Source organism: Doryrhamphus excisus, linkage group LG2 (genome assembly GCF_037039965.1).
Source record: "Doryrhamphus excisus strain RoL-2023G ecotype Guam linkage group LG2, RoL_Dexc_Guam_v1.1, whole genome shotgun sequence".
Taxonomy (NCBI): Eukaryota; Metazoa; Chordata; class Actinopteri; order Syngnathiformes; family Syngnathidae; genus Doryrhamphus; species Doryrhamphus excisus.
This window is the reverse complement of record NC_136358.1, coordinates 17539088-17561081: the sequence shown is the minus strand read 5'-3', so window position 1 is coordinate 17561081 and position 21994 is coordinate 17539088. Positions and strand designations below refer to the sequence as shown.

At 42.9% G+C, this 21994-nt stretch overlaps 1 protein-coding gene across 1 annotated transcript; it reads right to left on the bottom strand.

Moving 5' to 3' along the window:
* Window positions 1-1944: 1944 nt before the first annotated feature.
* Window positions 1945-20612, bottom strand: LOC131131930 (lysine-specific demethylase RSBN1L-like). Its single transcript, XM_058076998.2, has 9 exons — window positions 20052-20612; window positions 15212-15334; window positions 11220-11734; window positions 11001-11159; window positions 9321-9458; window positions 8887-9029; window positions 5903-6073; window positions 5705-5813; window positions 1945-4494 (listed from the first exon to the last, which is right to left on the bottom strand). The coding sequence occupies exons 1-9, from the start codon at window positions 20584-20586 to the stop codon at window positions 3133-3135; spliced, it is 3255 nt and encodes a 1084-aa protein (XP_057932981.2). The 5' UTR covers window positions 20587-20612; the 3' UTR covers window positions 1945-3132.
* Between the last annotated feature and the right edge of the window lie 1382 nt (window positions 20613-21994).

The following is a 21994-nucleotide window of genomic DNA, read 5'->3' as shown; positions in this document are numbered from 1 at the left end:
CAAACTGAATTAAATGAATCTCTTACCTCAAAATTCTACACAAAATACTCCATTATGACAATGTAAAAAAAGTTTTTTTGACATGTTTTGAATTTATTAAAAATAGAAAACAAAAAAATCACATTTACATAAGTATTCACAGCCTTTGCCATGAAGCTCAAAATTTAGCTCAGGTGCATCTTTTTTCCACTGATCATCCTTGAGATCTTTCTACAGCTTAATTGGAGTCCACCTGCAGTAAATTCAGTTGATTGGACATGATTTGGAAATATAATAACTGTCTATATAAAGGTCCCACAGTTGACTGTGCATGTCAGAGCACAAACACCAAGCATGAAGTCAAAAGAACTGTCTGTAGACCTGCGAGACAGGATTGTCTTGAGGCACAAATCTGGGGAAGGATACAGAAACATTTCTGCTGCTTTGAAGGTCCCAATGAGCACAGTGGCCTCCATTATTCGTAAATGGAAGACGTTTGGAACCACCAAAGCGTCCAGCGTTTCTCTGTGGAGAGAGGAGAGCCTTCCAGAAGGACAACCATCTCTGCAGCAATCCACCAATCAGGGCTGTATGGTAGAGTGGCCAGACGAAAGCCACTCCTTAGTAAAAGGAACATGGCAGCCCGTCTGGAATTTGCCAAAAAGCACCTGAATGACTCTCAGACCATGAGAAACAAAATTCTCTGATCTGATGGCTTTCGTCTGGCCACTCTACCATACAGGCCTGATTGGTGGATTGCTGCAGAGATGGTTGTCCTTCTGGAAGGCTCTCCTCTCTCCACAGAGGAACGCTGGAGCTCTGACAGAGTGACCATCGGGGCCTTGGTCACCTCCCTGACTAAGGCCCTTCTTCCCCGATCGCTCAGTTTAGAAGGCCGGCCACCTCTAGGAAGAGTCCTGGTGGTTCCAAACGTCTTCCGTTAACGAATAATGGAGGCCACTGTGCTCATTGGGACCTTCAAAGCAGCAGAAATGTTTCTGTATCCTTCCCCAGATTTGTGCCTCAAGACAATCCTGTCTCGCAGGTCTACAGACAGTTCTTTTGACTTCATGCTTGGTGTTTGTGCTCTGACATGCACAGTCAACTGTGGGACCTTATATAGACAGTTATTATATTTCCAAATCATGTCCAATCAACTGAATTTACTGCAGGTGGACTCCAATTAAGCTGTAGAAAGATCTCAAGGATGATCAGTGGAAAAAAGATGCACCTGAGTTCAATTTTGAGCTTCATGGCAAAGGCTGTGAATACTTATGTAAATGTGATTTTTTTGTTTTCTATTTTTAATAAATTCAAAACATGTCAAAAAAACCTTTTTTCACATTGTCATAATGGAGTATTTTGTGTAGAATTTTGAGGTAAGAGATTAATTTAATACAATTTGGAATGAGGCTGTAACATGACAAAATGTAGAAAAAGTGAAGCGCTGTGAATACTTTCCGGATGCACTGTACACGTTAAATCTAGCAGCGGTGTACCCACAGCTTTTATTCAAGTGTTTTTTTTATTCAAGCCTTTTCTGCAAAAACCCACTAAGAGGAAGTGAAAGCATTTAAGGAGATGCAACCAATTTTCAAGTAAAGTAAACATTATTCATTTTCTACCGCTTTTTCCTCACAAGGGTCGCGGGGGATGCTGGAGCCTATCCCAGCTGTCTATGGGGGAGAGGCGGGGTACACCCTGCACTGGTGGCCAGCCAATCACAGGGCACATATAGACAAACAACCATTCACACTCATATTCATACCTATGGACAATTTGGAGTCGCTAATTAACCTAGCATGTTTTTTGGAATGTGGGAGGATACCGGAGTACCCGGAGAAAACCCACGCATGCACGGGGGGGAGAACATGCAAACTCCACACAGAGATGGCCGAGGGTGGAATTGAACCCTGGTCTCCTAGCTGTGAGGTCTGCGCGCTAACCACTAGACCGCCGTGCCACCCCAAGTAAACATTAATTCATAAAAAAAAGACAACAAATTTGTTATAGTAGTAGACAACCAATCATATAGTTAATCCAGTGAACCTTTTTATTAGTTAGGCTCTTATTTATTTAAAGTAGAAACGCTTTACAAAACCTCTTATTTACACTACAGTGCTGAAACCAAATAGAAAAACAGATAAATAAATCCTGAAAAGTCCCTCAAGACTTTCTACTGTACAAAAAATATATAAAGATCATGTCAGATTTTTTTTTTTTTTTTTGAACCCCAAAAGGCGCATCAAGTGCTCCACCTCAAGTGAAGCTTTCAAAGAGGGGCAAAAAAAAAAAAGAGGCTTTAGCTTACACATTATTAGTTTGGGAAAGATTTTTCCACTCGAGCAGTGAGACTAAAATAGTGGAAAACTCAACTGGGTTTCTGGGAAGTTCCTCAGAAAAGCTGCAGATTTTTTTTTTTTAAGGCTTTGGTCTAATTGTCCAGTGGGAAAAGAGTCACAAAGCAGGAACTTGATGAAAAGGACAAAGTCTCTTCTATGAACATTCCATGAGGACAGGCACTAGAAGGGGAATGTTGTGGGCTACATTAGCATGTGGGAAGAGGAAGAAACATTCCATAAGCGACACATAGTAGTTTTGGAAACAGAATGTCTGTGACTAAGTGCTTTTTTTTTGGAAGTATCAAACATTCATAATAAGCAAATAAACTATAGACGTGACGCGTAGAAACGTCTTGGAAGAACTGACTTACGTTTAGGAAGTAGCGATATACGCTGCATGTGTGCAACGTTGAACAATTACAATTTAGGATTCTTCCTGATTGTGTCATTTTCTATTCTCTTTGCAGTCATCTGTATTTAAGCTGAGCAGACATGATTAGAACATTGCTGCTAATATTCAGACGCAATGACTCATCAGTGGCTTGGAAACAATGCAAGGCTGACGCATAAACCAGGGCTGGTAAATTACAGATAATTCATCTTTCGTCACTGGCTAGAAGGAAGCGGTGAATTGGGGCACTTCCTGAATGCCCAACGGCTGAACCCTTTCTGTGAGCTGTACAAAAAAAATAAAAGCTCCAATCATCGGTACGATCTAAAAGAACACTTAAATTGTGTTAAATCATTTTCCTTTTTACATTGCTTTACACCAACCAAATAAAAACTATACATTTTTTTTTTAATCCGGAAACTATAAACTCTGCTCCTCCTCGCACTTTGGAGGAGCTGGAGGCAAAGGGGGTGGCAGAGGGGGTGGCGGGGGAGGCGGGGACTGTGCCGCGGAGGGTGGCGGCGGGGGAGGCGGCGGGAAGGAGTGAGGCGGCGGGAGGGAGGGTGAGGGCGCGGGCGCTGGGGGCTGGTACTGTGGCAGGAAAGAGGCGGGCGGGTGCTGGTGGAACGTCTGGGATGGGAGGAAGGGGAAGTGCGAGGGGTAGAAGGGCTTGGCATGCGGGTGGAACTGGTGGTGTGGGTGGGGGGGTAGCGGCGGGAGCGGAGTGTGGGGGTAGTAGGGCTGGGACTGCCCGCTGGGCTCCAGGTGGAGCTGGCTGATGTGATGCGCCTGACCGAGGAAGTGGGGCAGATTTTGGGGAGGCCCGTGGGGGAGGTGGGCGTGGGGCAGCAGTGGGGAGTAGGAGGGGGGGAGCATGTGAGGGAGATGAGGTGGAGGATGGGTGTATTGCTGCACGTGCCTCGCTGCGTCCAGATGAAGCGGCGTGAAGGTCCTCGGGCTTGCCTCGGCACCGTGAGTCCATTTTTCCGCGAGAGTGTGAGTCCGCATGTCACCATGGGAGCTGACGGGGGCGTGAACCTCCAATGGCATCGAATTCCACCTGTTGGAGACCACTTCCGGATTGATGCGGGGTGAGTGTTTATCCTTCTGAGGGGGCGGGACAATTTGGGAAGACGCGGAATCTGAGGAAGGAGGATGAGAGTCCGGTGCAGGTGTGGAACTCGGTGATGAAGAGGAAGAAGAAGATGGATTGGGAGCAGCTAGCAAAGACGATAAACTGGAAGGCGACGTGGCGGTGCTCTCTCTCTCTTGATGATGCGGGAAGTGGTGATGATGGCTGGGTGTTGATGATTTTGCATCAGAGGGAGGATGAAGAGAGGCCGGTGTGTCCTTAAGGAGAGGAGAAGTTGATTTGTCCGTTTTAGGAAGTTCTACTTTGACATTAATCTGATCCGATTGTTCATCCTTCTGATCCTTATTGCTTGCTCCGCTCGCTTCCGAGTCCTCTGCGCGAGACAAAAGTGGCGAATGGTGCAACGTCCTGTTTGCGTTTTCAGCGTCCACCTCCACCTCCTTTATCCTCTCCTTGGCCTCTTCTTCACTCTTCTCTGCCTCCTTTTCCTCCTCGTCCACATCTCCTTGGTGATACTGCCTCAAGCGAACGTGCCAGGCCAGGCTGCAGACGGCCGACACCGTCTTGAATTGGTGGACCACGTTGCGGGGGATGAAGTATACGTCGTCGTGACACAGGCGGATGCGAGCGTAGCGGATGCCCTCGCGGCGGAGCTGGTTCAGCTTGGCGTCGTCCACCCACTGCACACACTGCAAATACAAGGGGGGAAAAAAAGACTAATTAATGCAGTGCAGCTTAACTCCACCAGGTGGTAGCATCATCATGGGGGGATAATTCTGTCTGACAAGTCTTTAAACAGTGGCACGGCGGGCGATTGGTTAGTGCACAGACCTCACAGCTAGGAGACCAGGGTTCAATTCCACCCATGGCCATCTCTGTGTGGAGTTTGCATGTTCTCCACGTGCATGCGTGGTTTCCTCCCACATTCCAAAAACATGCTAGGTTAATTAGCGACTCCAAATTGTCCATAGGTATGAAGGTGAGTGTGAATGGTTGTTTGTCTATATGTGCCCTGTGATTGGCTGTCTCACCCGAAGACCGCTGGGATAGGCTCCAGCACCCCCCGCGACCCTCGTGAGGAAAAGCGGTAGAAAATGAATGAATGAATTAAGTCTTTAAACTGGGGTCAGTCACTAACCTGTCAATCGCGAGCCACCAGTTGATGTTTATGACTTTGCTGATTGATGGCGGGAATATTAGAAAATATTATTATTACATCAGTTCCCTCCGTCCCTGGAGATTGGCCATCAGGCACACATTTTGACCACTGAACACACTCCCATGTGCATTTGTGTGCCTACACACACAAAATTAAGGCACAAATAAAGCTCCATAAATGAGCACCTACAAAAAAATATATATTTGAGCAATGGAGAAATGCAGAGTGTAAAGGATTTTCAAAAAGGATGCTATACGTCAAAGATGGCAGAGGAGAGTAATCCATATCCTGTTTACATAATGTCTGTGGGTGACGGCGGCTAACCTTCATCCTCGATGTGAGGCCACATTGAAAGATACTATAAAAATCCCTTTATGTTTATTAAAAAGTCGATTTGAACAATAGTTCAATGATAAGCAGCTTTTCATTTCCAAACGTTTCTTTCTTTACTCCTCAAAAACTAAAAATATATTACCCAAATCTTAGCTATAATCACTGTAAACATCCTGTGTCTCGTACACCGCCATGTTTGTACATCTGAGTGACATTAGCTGCGAGCCAATTCATCATGGCTGACACCATGAACTAAAAATCAGATTTTTGTGAATTTACTGTTTGCTTTGAAAAATCTAACAATGTAGAACATAATTACAAACAATATAGAACATGTTTAAAAAAAATTGATGAATTATGTCAGGGACCCTTTAAGAAATAATGTGTGTGTCTGCAAACTGTAAGACCTGAGAGAGCGGAGGTTCATATAGATCCAACTGTAGCCGCTGAACCACGTACGGGAACTCAGCGGCGTGGAAGCACACAACGTCTTTGGTTACGCGAGGAGGCTCTGAGCTAAAAATACAAAAAAAGGACAAAAAGAAGGACAATTCATGTGTCACCTGTCTGAGAACCTCGCCTGAAAACAAGCATCACGCCCTTACCCTTCTTTGAAACACACGGCCTTCAGCACGCCGACCGCCGCCGTCGTCTGACGCTCGAAACCCTGGCCGATGTGGTCGGCATGGGCTCGCGTCCTGTCCTCGAACAACATCTCTCTGGGCTCGCTGGTCCTGGGCAGGGACTGGAGGAGGTTTTTCACCTCGTTGGTTGAGCTACAAAAGGCCAATCCTACCAGTTAGTACAGTTAATGACACCAACAACCAGCACAATTAAGCATTAGTTTGGGCTATCAGAAAAAAAACACAAAACAGAAACGAAGCACCAAGAAAGTACAGCATAGAAGTAACGTTGGTGCAGGAATATGTAAAAAATAAAAATACCCAAGTCATGCTGCAATATTGTACTATGGTACTATGTACTATCTAAAAACATATTAATAAGACAGCCTGGTCTGCACGGTTGTCTAGTGGTTAGTGCGCAGGCCTCACAGCTAGGACACCCCTGTTCAATCCCACCTTCAGCCATCTCTGTGGGGAGTTTGCATGCCTTTCTCCGTTTTCCTCCCACATTCCAAAAACATGCTAGGTTAATTGGCAACTTATTTCAATATGTTGACGATTTTGTCCCTCAACTTTTGGGAGGAAAAAAGCATGTTTTATTGTGTCATTTTTTTAATGGAACAAAGAAGTGTGACTAATTTAAGACTTTTTGAGAGCAAACTGGTCTGTTGACACCTCTACGTTTTTTATAATAAAATCAAAAGCTGGATGATAAGATTGGCTGTTGTGTTTTTAAAGATAAACACAGAATCAATTGGGGTGATGTATCGTGACACAAGGGCACCACTGCTCGAGTGGTTAGCACGCAGAGCTCACAGCTAGGAGACCAGAGTTCAAATCCCAATCTCAGTGTGGGTTTTCTCTGGGTACTCCGGTTTCCTCCCAAAACATTCCAACATTTTAATAGGTTAATTGGCAACTCCAAATTGTCCATAGGTATGAATGTGAGTGTGAATGGTTGTTTGTCTATATGTGCCCTGTGATTGGCTGGCCACCAGTCCAGGGTGTACCCCGCCTCTCGTCTGAAGATAGCACCCCCGTGACCCTCGTGAAGATAAGCGATAGAAAATGAATGAATTATTTTTGGTTAGCATGGTTAGCTTCTTTATGCATGCTCTTTATGCTTGTTTGGGTGTTGACATGGTTATATTTCTTATTTTGTCCATGTATTTGAAAAGGTGTTGAGCTACGACTAATATATACATATACATACATATATATATATATATACATATACATATATATATACATACATATACATATATATGTATATATATATACATACATATACATATATATGTATATATATACATATATATATACACATATACATATATATATGTATATATGTATATATATATACATATATACATATATACACATATACATATATATATATATACATATATATATATTTTTTTTTTAATGTACGTGTTTGTATGTACTTATGTTGTTTTCATTAGCCAGGATTTTAGTACAATAAAAGGGGTTATTTCAAATACATTTTTAATGAAAGGTATAAGACCGTAAACACACTTGGTGAATGCAATCTGAGAAGGGCGACTAAAAGCTCTGGAAAAAAACCCTGCAGTCGGATCCAAATGAGAGCGTCAAAGGACATTTTGTAGAACGCTTCCGTTGAGGGCAAGTGTGACAAGGCAGACGGACGGTACAGCAGGCTAGGCTATACCCCCGTGTTGCATTCATCAGGAGATAAGAGGAGAGCGGTGGGAGAGGAGGTAGAACGCAGAGGGAAACGCCAGATTAAAACACTCCCAAAGACGGCTCCGTGGACGTGAGCCGGCTGTGGGTTGACACTAATGAATGTAAGAGCGGGAAAGGTGCTAAGGGAATATGCTGAATGTTTAGACAGCACTGGACACTTCATTAGGTACACCTGCTGAATCATTCATTCATTCATTCATTTTCTACCGCTTTTGACTCTGCTGGAACCTATCCCAGCTGTCTTGGGGCGAGAGGCAGGGTACACCCTGGACTGGTGGCCAGCCAATCACAGGGCACATATAGACAAACAACCATTCACACTCACACTCAATTTGGAGTTGCCAATTAACCTAGCATTGAGGAATGTTTTGGGAGGAAACCGGAGTACACTGAGTATGGCCGAGCGTGGGATTGAACTCTGGTCTCCTAGCTGTGACGTCTGCGTGCTAACCACTCGATCACCGTGCAGCCCTTGTGTTACGATACGTCACCCCAATTGATTCTGTGTTTATCTTAAAAAAAAAAACAGCCAATCTTATCATCCAGCTTTTGATTTTATTATAAAAAAACGTAGAGGTGTCAACAGACTAGTTTGCTCTCAAAAAGTCTTAAATTAGTCACACTTATGACACAATAAAACATGCTTTTTTTCTCCCAAAAGTTGGAGTCGCCAATTAACCTAGCATGTTTTTGGAATGTGGGAGGAAACCGGAGTACCCGGAGAAAACCCACGCATGCACGGGAGAACATGCAAACTCCACACAGAGATGGCCGAGGGTGGAATTGAACCCTGGTTTCCTAGCTGTGAGGTCTGCACGCTAACCACTCGACCGCCGTGCGGCACCTACAGAATAATTTTTCTAATGTTTTAATATATTTCTATATTAAGAGCGGTTAATTGTGGACAATTAAGAGATTAGGGCTCCAAGGTCAAAATAAGACTTTTGACTCGTATTTAACGTCCCGCTTAAACTAATTTGTCTCACTGAATCTCCATAAAAAACAGTTCAAAGCCAGCTGTTGCACAAATGTTTCTGACAGCAGTGTGTGTCGGATGCTCAATGATCTAATCTAAGCGGTTTGTGTGTGTGTGAATCATACAGAACCAATTGGCAACAACAAAGCTGCATGCTACTGCTTTGTGTGTACGTTATGTTGTTTTTTTACCTGGTTACACCAAAAGGTCACAAGTTGGTTTATTCAGTGGAAGAGAGTTATGATTTAGTAGAAGATTCCCTCACCGTTTTCTTTTAAAAGGTGACTTTGGTATGTCTGCAACAGGTATCATCTGCTCTCCCGGTCTGACCCACATGATGGGCCCATCGTCGCTCTCATCGGGACTCATCAGGCTTAGACTGGATAACGTCCCCCATGGAAGAGTCCGCTGCAGCCAGGAAGGAAAAACAAGCTGATTTTCCCCACTGAGCATCGATATATCAAAATACTATTTTGGACTGTGGAGCAAAACAAGATCTGACAGCGATGAAGTATTAGAGCGTGTGTGCCTTTTTTATATTCAGCATATCATGCCAGTTTTCCAAACTGCATGCGGGGCTTTATAAAGTCAACACAGACAGCGCAGCAAAGCAAATCCTGTCACTCCAACGAGTAAACACAGCATTTTATGGGCTGATTAGTATTACTGCCATTCATCCGGTGTTCTCGAGCAATTCACCTTGAGGAAGGGCGACTCTTCGAGCATGCCGAGGAATTCTGGGAAGAAGTTCCCCACCTCCTCGTCCACGGCTCCAACCAGGCTGATCTGTCGCATGGCGCCGGCTCGGTATGTGCCGTGACTGTAGGTTCTCTTCACCTGAGAAAACATACGTGATGATTACTAATAGGACTTTGTAATATTTTAGTTGCCTTACAGACATAAATGAATGCTTGTTTACTTCTTTAATTGCGCTTATATCCGGGTTGGATGCTAAAAACGTTGTATAGTCGCTCCAAACACACAGTGTCAAGGTTTTAGTCCTGTCCCTTGCCGACTTCCTGCAATGACGTCATTGAACAACCCACCGACATCTTCCTCACCTCTCAAACTGCTTGTGTGCTTGTGCCGTTTCTCAATGGGCATATAAGCCTTCTCCAGTGGGTTACTGCGTCACAACAAAGCCCCTGGCTGCTTTCCCCCGACACACGTTTATTACATAATCTCTCCCTTCTAACAAAAGGAGAGCGCTCTGAAGGAAACGCATTAGCTGCTGGCTGGCGCCTTTTATTGATCCTTTAAAAAAAAAAAAAAAGCACTTGGGTTGAAATAAACAACGGGACACAGTTAATGCTCATGCGCCCTGATCCCATGTATAAATGAGAAAGAACCGAATCATAATATAAAATGTGCAGAGAAGCCACAATAATGGCATAAACACTATTCTCGTAAAAAGGAAACGCTTGTCGGCTTTGGTGCCAAGCTTTTGTAAATGTTCCAACAGCCAAAATTCCAGTGTAGCGACTGCATATTTTCAGTGTTACTTCCTGAAGGTGTAATGCCTGGCATTTAGCACATTGAGACAAAAGAAGCGGTGCCGGTGAGGGTGAGCGGGACCACTCAAGAAGATGTATGTGAACATGTACACCTGTGCCCTGCGAGCATTCATCAACGCTCCTATCTGTGGGCACCACACTGTTTCCCAAGGTCACTGCTGAGAAAAATGGTGTTCTCTTAAAGGGACAGCTGCATAAAAGCCCGGTCGAGATATTTAATTTGGGAGTTATTAACACTCTGGAATGAATGTACATGAGAACCATGCAGCACTATAGTGATAGAGCATTAATATTTTATGATAGGATGAAAAAAAAATAGCCAGGAGGGTGCGCAACAGAGTATAAACTACTGTAGTAATACACACACATGCTGACAGTATCTCACTGCAAAGCCACACAGGAGGTTTGAGGCAAGGCTTTTCATTAGAGGCAGCATCAGACTACTACCACAATAATAAACACCCTTTTTATACACCTCTGTATTGGATCTCATTAGATAAGCGGGTGGGTTTGTGATTGCTCCGCCATTGTTGTTGACGTGCTCATTACATTCGGACATTAGCATCGAGTGTCAAATGCTGTCTAAATGTGGCACAGATGGAGGCAGACACCAGTTGATAAGCGCGGCTGTTCATCTGTCATAATAAACACTAGAAGCTTTCCTATGTAAACAAGCGTGGCTTTGCTTTTTAAGTACAACCAATAATAATCCATACCCGATTGATTATGTGTGCAAAGAAATACTTGGCTGCGCACATGAAACACAATACCATCTGCCGTGTCTTTACCACCATATGAACAAAAGCTGCTTTATATCTCACTGTCAGCGTCGCACTCGCCCACGAGTATCCCGCAATTCCCTCACCTGAGAGTAGAAATTAGCCATGGTGGTGGTTTCTATGTCCTTCTTTCCTAGGATCTCCTTTTTGACCGGCGCTGATGGGAAGTTGGTGGAGAAGTACTCCAGGAAATCCGGCAGGTAGGCGGCCTCTCCGTGGATGATACCCATGACATAATGAGCAGCCTAGGAACCAGGAAGTACAATAAGCAATAGATTCGGTGAAGTGGGACGCTGTGATCGTACCTGTGACGAGTCCTCGCTGAATGATAATTTGACAAACTCCTGGGCAAACCTCTGCCGCTGGCTCGGGGAGAGCAAGGAGAGTTGCGAGGCGTACGCGTGGGCCACTAGGGCCCCTCCGTTAGGTTGACACTCAATGTGGATGTAAGGCGCAAACTCCAGGCCAGCCATTCCTGGATGGATGCAGCGCACAGGGTGCTTGTTTGGAGAAGCATGCCACATCTTGTGCTGGGAAGAGTTAGCGAATGAGGCGACAGGAGGAGGGTGAAGGTGTGTGCTTTTGTCGTTGGGGAAAACTGGAAGCGGGGATTTGAATGGCGACACGGCGTCTGAGGAATTGGTAAGTGGAGGAGGAGGAGGAGAGGGGAGAAGGAGCAGGCCGGCACAAATGGTTTGACATGAGCGGTGGTACATCTTCACTCGCTTGTGCTTCTCGCCCTCTTTGTGTTTCTTCTTCTTTTTCTTCTTGACTTTTTTGATTTGCAGTTCCGAGTTGATCTTGGCTTTGACTTCGCCATCTGGGGAAAAAAGGTCACAATGAAAACTTGTGTATATATACACCGTATTTTCTGGACTATAAGTCGCTCCTGAGTATAAGTCACACAAGACCAAAAATGCATAATTAGGTAGAAAAAAATCATACATAAGTTGCATTTTTTGCGAGTAATTTACTACTCCTTATAACTACTTGACCAAAACAGACATTACGTCCTCTTGGAAGGCAAGTTCTAACAATAAAAGAATGGAGAACAGGCTGAATAGGTGTAAGATATGCTAACACAATAGTTATTCAACTACACAAAAAATAAACATGAACAGAAAAGGTGTTTATGTAACATAATTTTATAAGTCGCTTTGGAGTACAAGTCGCAGGAACAGCCAACCTATGGAAAAAGTGCGACTCCGGAAAATACGGTAAATTCAATGTATGTTAAATGTTTTGTATTTTCTTTAGCGGCGTAAAAAAGTCGATATTATCCTGTGATAAAACAAGCAATTAAAGGATTTTTAAAAGGGTTTTTCCATTTAAGTCTTGAACCCAGTGTTGCCAAATTTCAAACACTTTTTGAAGTGCCAAACTTCATTCATTTACTACTGATTATCCTCACGAGGGTTGTGGGGGTGCTGGAGCCTATCCCAGCTGTCTTCGGTAGAGAGAGTACACCCTGGACTGGTGGCCAGCCAATCACAGGGCACATATAGACAAACAACCATTCACACTCACATTCATACCTATAGACAATTCAGAGTCGTCAATTATAACCTAGCATGTTTTTGGAATGTGGGAGGAAACCGGAGTACCCGGAGAAAACCCACGCATGCACGGGGAGAACATGCAAACTCCACACAGAGATGGCCGAGGGTGGGATTGAACTCGGGTCTCCGAGCTGTGAGGCCTACGCGCTAACACACTGCAGACCAGGCTGACTTATTAATATGTTTTTAGACACCATAGTACAGTGTTGCAGCATGACTTGAATTAAAAAAAAAAAATTGATATGCAATATCAAAATAAAGTTGTGTTTTAGGGATGAGTGGATATGTTTCCACCATCAAGCAAATTGAATCCCCAAAGAGAATCAGATATCCCCTCAATGCTGCAGACATCCATTCAGTATGTATTGACAAAGCACGGTGTGGTCTGTTCCTCCGTATGAGGACCCTACTGCTGTCCCTGCAATTGTTCAAAGAAGTTGTACGGCTAGTCGTATAAATATATATATATATATAACACTTGAGAGGTGCTGCCGCATCAGCACAATTTGAAGCATCTGATAACATCTCGTCTCGTTTGCAGCCCACGCACGTTTTTGGCAGGCACATAACGCGGGAATGAGGGGCAGACTGAGCGCAGACAGTAATACAATGTGTGTGTGTGTTTAGGAACGGGAACAATAAAGAGAGCAACAGAGCGGGTATTTGCACACAAGCCACTAATCCAAAAGCTCTTTAGCCCACACCCCCCCCCGATCCTCCCTCCCCAATTCCCCTTTCTGCAAATACACACATCTTTTCATCAAGTGTCATCCGGCCACATAAAATAATGCGTGTTGTGTGTGTGAGCTTGAATGATAATGATGCAAATGGAGAGATGTAAAAATAAGAATGAAATTACAATCTAGCAGAGATATGCTATGATGTTTTCAGATTTAAATAATAATAATACAGTTTATTTGTATAGCACTTTTCAAAATACTCAAAAACACTTTACAGAAGAATGGAGTTGAATAAAAGCAAGTAAACAGAGTAAAAGATACATTAAAATACAACATTCATTCGTTAATACACAGTTAAAACATGAGTAAAAGCGGGGCGGGGCACAGCAGTCAGGTGTAAAAAGTTAGGTGGGATTTTAGTTGTTTTTTGAAACTAAAGCCAAAGATGTAGCACCACTGGAGAACATATTTGAACGAGGAGATCAAACTGTTAATGTTACGGTAGCTCTCACAAGAAACATACACATAATTAAATACATAAATACACATAAATAAATTAATAGCAGCATCTTTTGTGTTATATTACCACTGTGCGGGTGCACCAAAATAAAATTGTGACCACTGGATTGCATAAGTCTCAAGATAAGTTCTCATACAATTACAAACACCTTAGCAAAATAGACTCAGCCGTTAGCCGCTTATTGATTTCCTGTGGCTGCTTCCTGTGGCCTCTACGCTATTGCCGACTATCTTGTAAACGTAACTAATAAAAAATGCTCTCGTTTCCTCTTTGCCCCGACCCCCGCCCCAACTGATGCTCACAAACATTTTTAGAAAAACCACTCCACTCAGATCCCTGGGTGTGGTATCACTGCATGAGCACACACAGCAGTAATATAAATAATACCCGGCAGATTTAATGCATGCTAATATGCCTCATCCTCATCCCTCCATAACGGCACACTAGGAGGGGCTGAAACACAATGAACGGCAGGGTGTTGGTGTGCTGCATGCAAAGTCTGAGGACCAGTACCAATGATCTAAGATCTTTCATGTGCAACCACTGGCTATATATACAGTATATGTGTGCATGGAAGACCTTGAAATGTCCCAATGTGGTCATGCAGCTCAGCTACAGCACAACTGAAAGGCAATGTTACATCAAAATAAAAGAGTTAGCGGAACAGCGGTGTTTAGTGTTTCAACTAATTATACCTAATACACTACAAAGTATACATGTCCTCACAATTTTTCAATGCCCAAGTCCCAAAGATCGATAAAAACTGATGGATTGTTTCTGGTCGGGATTGATTCTCTTTGCATTGTCACCGCACTCCCGTCTCTGTTTTCTTTTTTGTTCTTCTCTATCCCCTCCTGCTCCGGTCCGGTCGCACCAAATTTACATTAAAAAAACCCATCAAATAAAGCCAAATAATACTCCAGATAACAGGGAAGATGTAGCTTACGAATCTGTTTAGCATGGAGGGGCATTTAGAAGAATAACATTATCTGCCCCAATGGCAAATAATGACAGGACCAACCAAAAATAAATAAATAAATACATAAATAAATATTTATATATAATTATAATTATTATATATATATATATAATTTTATTAGACCCGGGTTCAATTCCACCCTCGGCCATCTCTGTGTGGAGTTTGCATGTTCTCCCCGTGCATGCGTGGGTTTTCTCCGGGTACTCCGGTTTCCTCCCACATTCCAAAAACATGCTAGGTTAATTAGCGACTCCAAATTGTCCATAGGTATGAATGTGAGTGTGAATGGTTGTTTGTCTATATGTGCCCTGTGATTGGCTGGCTGGCCACCAGTCCAGGATGTACCCCGCCTCTCGCCCGAAGACAGCTGGGATAGGCTCCAGCACCTCCGCGACCCTCATGAGGAAAAGCGGTAGAAAATGAATGGATGAATATATATGTATATTGTGAAAGGCCATTTTGCATTTTTGTAAATTCCGACAGTGCAAATGAGCAAAGTATTACTGCTGACAAACATAATAAACGTGACAAAGCTTCAAACAATAAAAACGTCACCTACCTTTAATGGGTGTCTTGACTTCACCATTCTCCCTCTTTATGTCATTCATTGCTTTGTGCTTCTTCTTCTTCTCCTCGCGCTCCTCTCGATCTCGTTCTTTTGTCTTGCCGGGGAGCAGGAGACCTTCAGCGTTTACAAACACATAAAAGATGTTGATGAAGATCATAGCTCTTGCTCAGTGTCCAATGGGGTGTTGATGACATCATCGACATTGTGTCTCAGCCACCAGAGGACATATTTGTGATGGTAATGGTTTAATTTCATTTGAACATGCATCAGATTACAATTGAATGCATCACATAATCAGTTCACAGTTCCACATGTCCAAAAGGAGTAGGAAGAAGCAAAGCTTATTAAATCCTACCCCTCCATCAGGAACTGTTACATTTGTTCACTTCCTGCTTTCTTAATATTGTTTAAATTTTTTTGTTTTTGTTTTTAATCACGTACCGAGGTACCGGTACGTGTTTACATGTTTTCATTGTGTTTACCTTTTTTTAAAGTTTCTTTCTTTGAACCTTTTGGGTTTTTTTTTTAGTCTTAATTGTGAAAGTGAGCACTTGCACCCTCAAAGAAGAAAACATCTTTACGAGGATGTGGGACAGAAGGCTTAAAGGACAAAAGCAGGAGAATAGATGCAATGATGTCCTCATTTCAATGACCACATGAAGCCATCCATCCATCCATTTTCTATACCGCTTATCCTCATTAGGGTTGCGGAGGTATGCTGGAGCCTATCCCAGCTGACTTTGGGCGAGAGGCGGTGTACACCCTGGACTGGTCAATAACTGGCCAATCACAGGGCACATATAGACAAACAACCATTCACACTCACATTCATACCTATGGACAATTTGGAGTCACCAATTCACCTAGCATGTTTTTGGAATGTGGGAGGAAACCAGAATACCTGTTCTTGTGTTTCAAGTACATGGGCCAGACGTGGCCATCAAAGAGGCCGGGGGGGTCTGGTACCATTCACACTCACATTCATACCTATGGACAATTTGGAGTCACCAATTCACCTAGCATGTTTTTGGAATGTGGGAGGAAACCAGAATACCTGTAGAAAACCCACAAACGCACACCGAGGACATGCAAACTCCACACAGAGATCCCACCCAGGTCTTCCTGACTGTGTGGCCAACCTGCTAACCACTCATCCATTAAAAGGCCGTTAAAATAACTGCAATGTAACATTTCACTGGTTTATATGCGGAAAGGTAAAATGACACTTTAAGCCTTTTGCGTGGGGACAAAAATGCTAGAAAAACATCCATTTAGAGCCAAGGCTGGATAGTGCCTACAAAGGAGGGCTTACTGGGCTCAGTGGCCAGATTAACAGACATGCCAGGATGTACTTAAGACGTTTGAGTGGGGGTAGCCTGGCTCATATGCACTATTTGAGCATCACAAGGTCATATTGACGAGTAGATGCTATCAGAAACAAGAGGAGAGAAGGAAGTGGTTACATAGGTTAAGTTAACAACCCATAATGCGCTCTCTCTAACATCTTGGCATGGATACTGAAGGAACACTCTGGGCTGAACTGGTTAAGTAATTAAGCAAACAGAAATAATCAGACTAGTGAAAACTACACAGCTTGTTTGTTTTCTATCCAACGTCATATGCATCTTGTTCAACCAGCTTCCACTTGCTCCAATAAACACTAACTTGACATTTTGGGGTTCAATGCGCAGCCTTAATTAGGTGTGCTTATTATGTAATCCATTTACATGCTCTCCCACCATCTAATTGCTATGTTTACATGACAAGCGTCACTTGTTCCAATGCAGAAACAAACACAACAGGCATGCATTAGGAAATGCTCATATGTGAACATGTTGAATTGCGCAGGTTTAAAATTAATTAATGTGGCATTGTTAAGCTCACATTGAACTAAATTATTACATGTTCCACTAAAAAAATTAAAAGTTATCACCTCTGACTGGATCTTGTCCGATGGAGGACATCTTGGACTGCAAGATTTTCAAGGCCGTGTGCTTACAATTTAAAGAAATTGCACTTTTGTATTGTTATGATCTTTATTATTAGACTCCCAATTGTCTTGTTCTGCTTTAAAAGAAACTTTCAATAGTCCATTGTCATTCTTCATCGGCGGAAGGAGGATTTTTTTTAGATAGAAATCAACAGAATGACCGGAAAAAAATCCATCAAGAACATGTCACTAGCTCACTTGACAGTAAATTCATCAAAGTAATAAAGACAAGCCGAAAGAAAAGTCAGATAATTAATGTGATCCCTTTTCCTGCAACATGATAAATGATAGCCAGCGTGTCTCACTGACTAGCCAGGGCATCGGCGCCGACTCACCCTGGTCAGAGAAGCTTGCTGGTGAATGTGTCCCAGTTCTGTGACCTTGCGTTTATGTACTTCGAAACTGGCGGGGACCAGTGGGTAGCTTGCAAACTTCCTTTTGTGACCCTGATATAATGTGTTATAACACTAATATCATCAGTCATTAACTATTGACTCGCTACTGAATGCACCCTCCCAAGCAAAGGCATTCAGGATGGAGGTGGTTCAATTTGCTCACTGAACCCCAGCAAATGTGCCTAAAAGTGGGCAAAAGAGCAAAACATTCCGCACGGAAGTGCACATCCTGGTGTTGTAATGTTTGAAAACATTGGAAAAAACATTGTAATGTTTGAAAACAAGGTGATATGCTTAGTTTGAATCTCTGCGTGGCGTGTGCAGGTTTTGCCCCGTGTATGGGTTCTCTCTGGGTATTCCGGTTTCCTCCCACATTCCAAAAACATACCCTGCGATTGGCTGGCAACCAGTCCAGGGTGTACCCCTGCAGCTGGGATAGACTCCAGCATATCCGCGACCCTAATGAGGATAAGCCCCATGGTGTCTCACAGTTTGCATGTTCTCCCTGCGCTTGCGTGGGTGTTCTCCGGGTGCTGCGGCTTCTTCCCACATTCCCAAAAACATGCATTTCAGGTTACTTGCAGACTCTAAATTGCCCATAGGTGTGAATGTTGGAGTGAATGGTTGTTTGTCTCTGTGTCCTTGAGGCGACCAGTCCAGTGTGTGGCCTGCCTCTTGCACAAAGTAAGATGGGCTAGGCTCCAGCTCACCTTTGACCCTAATGAGGCCAATATAGAAAATGGATGGATGTAAAATGTGTCCTGGTTTACTTACAAGAATGGAGCCAAAGGTGGTGGAAGGTACTTGGCAGGAGTAGGCGGCTTGATCCAAATAACAATTGCAATAACAATAGGATCTTTATTAACGGTATATAAAAATCTATACTACGGAACCTTAGTGTTTTTCAGTTAAATATTTACATTAAAAATGTACACTAAAATTTTGCCTTAGTTAAGTTAAAAAAATAGAAACCAGAAGCCAACTACATAGCATGTTGACTCTCAAAAAATCCATCCATCTATCCATTTCCTGTATTGCTTGTCCTCACTAGCCTCGTAGGAGGTTTCCGCTAAATGGATTTGATTGTGGCGCACCGCCATTGTAAAATAAAAGCCTAAACACCTTGGAAATATTTTTTTTTACATGAAAACATGTAAATCAGAACTGCATGAAATCCAACCAGAAAGAGTAAGTAAATCAGTGTTGATGCTCTACACTGCTGATGTCATACAACATGCCAAAAAAAATTGGAACTCTCTCTTTCCTTTTCATTGATCAATTATACATATTTACATATATGCTTTTGAAAAAGTTTACTGCATGTTAAACTATAAAAAAACGTGTTTTGCGTTAACATGTTTGGCTTTTCTATTTACATTCGGAGTCAGACCTTTTGGAATGAATGAGCAAGGATCCACAGTCAGTTTATTTTCACAAATATCTGTTTTTATTATTTTGCTCATATTGTCACACCGTCGATATTCTTATACTTATATGTTTTTATAGGGAATCAGAGATTAAGTCTTTGGAGGCAAAGAGCCAAAGGATTTGAATGAGAGCCAATAGTAGTTTTTGGTTTGTTTGGTTAGCTTGCACTATTGACTTTATTTTGTTCAAACTATTGTATGTAATAAAAGGGAATGGGGAAATTGTTTTATTACTTTGTTGCGACATTGTCTTATATTATTGTATATAGTTCAATTGTTAAAAAAGATGTTTTTGGTGAAATTTTCTCTCATGTTTTATTCTGATTATAAAAAAATTCAAGGCAAAATAATTCAATGATCTTGAAAATGCTCAAGTAAAAAGTATCGGTATAGACAATACTTATTTTATTAATATATGTTCAGTTTATTGTAGTAGTACAAGTATTGTTGCACTAATTGAATTGAACATATATGGCAGTATTTACTTAAAGTGGATTGATCCAAAAATGTGCAGTATCGCCCACCCCGAGTGATCGGCTTCTCTCCCAGGCTGAGCTCAGCGAGGGGGGCGTGGTGCTCCACCAAAACAACACTTGGCCCATAATGGCGGGCGCCTGTCATGTTGTTATGACAGCGGCGTGCACTTTTAATACACAACCTCCACGGAGGATACATTGATAAATCGACGTGATAGAACAATTAGCACTTAGCTCCGATGTGTAATAGCTCAGTTTTGGAGTACAATTAAGTATTAATCACGTACACGTTACGAGCTAGCATTGGGAGGGGGGTTGGCAGCCATTACCCCCGTGGACACATCGCCTCCGTCGGGGCTTTGTGGCGTAAACACCCCCCTCGTTTTCCGGACGTCCTTTAAAACAGTAGCCCACCCAAAAATTGGACTATAAAGACAAATTAAAAACTACAACAGTGTACACACGTTTCATGTAAAAGAACACAACTAAACTTCATGTAATGGTTTTGATAATGAGGGATTACTGTAAAAGACCCTGGCCTACCTTTTGGTGGTAACGTAACATCTCCATTTTGTCGTTTCACCGCAGAAATGTGGTTAAATCTGCCGAGGTCGCTGCTAGCGTTGCTCCCCGGGGTGAAGAACAGTTTCTTTTTCACTTCTCCGCTCCCCTTCACCCTCTCTTTATCCTTGCTCGGCTTCTTGGTCTTTCCAGAAGGCGTCTTGTGGAGGAATAAGTCGCTCTGCTTTAACATTTTGTGGGCATTCGGAGGTGCTTGGCTTCCCACAAGGCTCGAATTGAGGCTCCATAAGCCCGCGGGACTCGCCTGCTTCCTCGGCTGCTGCTGGAGTTTCTCTCCGCCGCTGCAGTTGCCTCCCAGTAGCCCTCCATCCCGGATGACTTTCTTTGGTTTCACGCTCTTCTCCTCGACTCGGAGCTTCTTGGGCGGCGGTGCGGTGAAGTCCCGGCAAGACTGGGAGCGGTTGTCGGGTGCTCTCTTCGCCTCGGTGGTCTTCGGGAGCGGGCTTTTGACGAGGTTTGCTCCGCCGAGGAGAACGGAACTCAGAGAGTCAGCCATCTTGAAGGCTTCTCTCTCTATTTACTCTCTTCGCCCAACTGCCGCGCTACGTGCAAAGGCGGGCATGGGCGGGGCCTGCGCTTTGCTTTGATTGACAGTTCGGAAGAGGGGGCGGGGTTGCATGTATATTATAATTATAGTCATCATATAAGATGCGCATTTGTTTACCACCGCGTAAATGTTTGATTTTTATTATTTATTGTCGTTGTTTATTTATAATTTACTTATCTATAAGCCTAAAGAACCCCGTGCCTTTTAGCACTAGCCCCTTTTGTTAGTACTTGGGTTGTTTATATTGTTTATTTTTCTATATTGTGTATTTTGTACTGCTTAACTGACTCTGTACTCTTGCTGCTGTGCAATACAAATTTCCCCACTGAGGGACGAATAAAGGCATATCTTAATCTTAATCTTGCCTGAAGTTGGGGTGACCAAAGGCCAAAAGCCACCAGAGGCCATTTGCAGCTCCTTATATTATATTATATTTGAAAGTGTACAAAGAACCCAGGAAAAATCAGAAACGGACCAAAAAGCCACAATATAAAGAAAATAAGTTGAACTGTTGACACAAATAACTATATCAATAAAATGCAAAAATATACAAAACCTGTAACTGCATATTTTGATTTGTTAGTACGCCATCTTCAATAAAAAGAGCAGTCTATTAGATCATTTTGAAAAGCCCATTCTGAGAAGTGTATGAGGTAATGATGATGGTGCCTCTTTGATCCAATCTTCCCCAAAAGGATTATCTTATTTCTTCCCTCCATAGAGAGAAACATCATTGTGGCAATGCTCCAGCCTTGTGTACACTTTTGATTTACTGAGACTGGCTATATCAGTATTCTACAGCCGGCCAGGAAAGAGATTAGTGACTGAACAACATCTTGGTAACAAGGTTGAATACATTAACAAACAATCTTCTCACACACTGTATTTATAAGACATTGCATAACATGCTAAACTACTCCATGAGGAAATAATGTAACTCAGTTAAGTGTCATTTTGCACTATAGTACACGCATTCAACTTATTGCACGAGAGCACTGTCGTCAGGTCGTCAAACCAGAGGGGGGGGCTAACACACCAATCATACACGGCTGCATTGTAAGGATAATGGCTTCTATTCATGAGAGAAGATAATTACAGTGTGTGCCCATCTGCTGCCGCTTGTCAACAAATATGAAATCCTCAAGTCAAGCAAAAAGCCTTGCAGAGATTAATTGCTATTAGCATATGTGCATGCAGGTGGCAGAGACATCCTGCTGCGTGACAGCGCACACACACACGCATTTCAAGCAAGTCATGACATTATCGGTTTACACGAGCGAATATGTTCGCAGCAATGGAAGGCATCCAACAACACTTAAAAGTGCAGAACTGGAGTTTTGCCACCGTATAGAATATT

Coding starts and splice junctions, on each gene's coding strand:
- LOC131131930 (XM_058076998.2), bottom strand. CDS start 20,586: ATGGCTGACTCTCTGAGTTCCGTTCTCCTCGGCGGAGCAAACCTCGTC. Junction 9,459..11,000: donor TGGCTAATTTCTACTCTCAG/GTGAGGGAATTG, acceptor ATGTTTTCTCAG/GTGAAGAGAACCTACAGTCA. Junction 9,030..9,320: donor AAGAGTCGCCCTTCCTCAAG/GTGAATTGCTCG, acceptor TCCTGGCTGCAG/CGGACTCTTCCATGGGGGAC.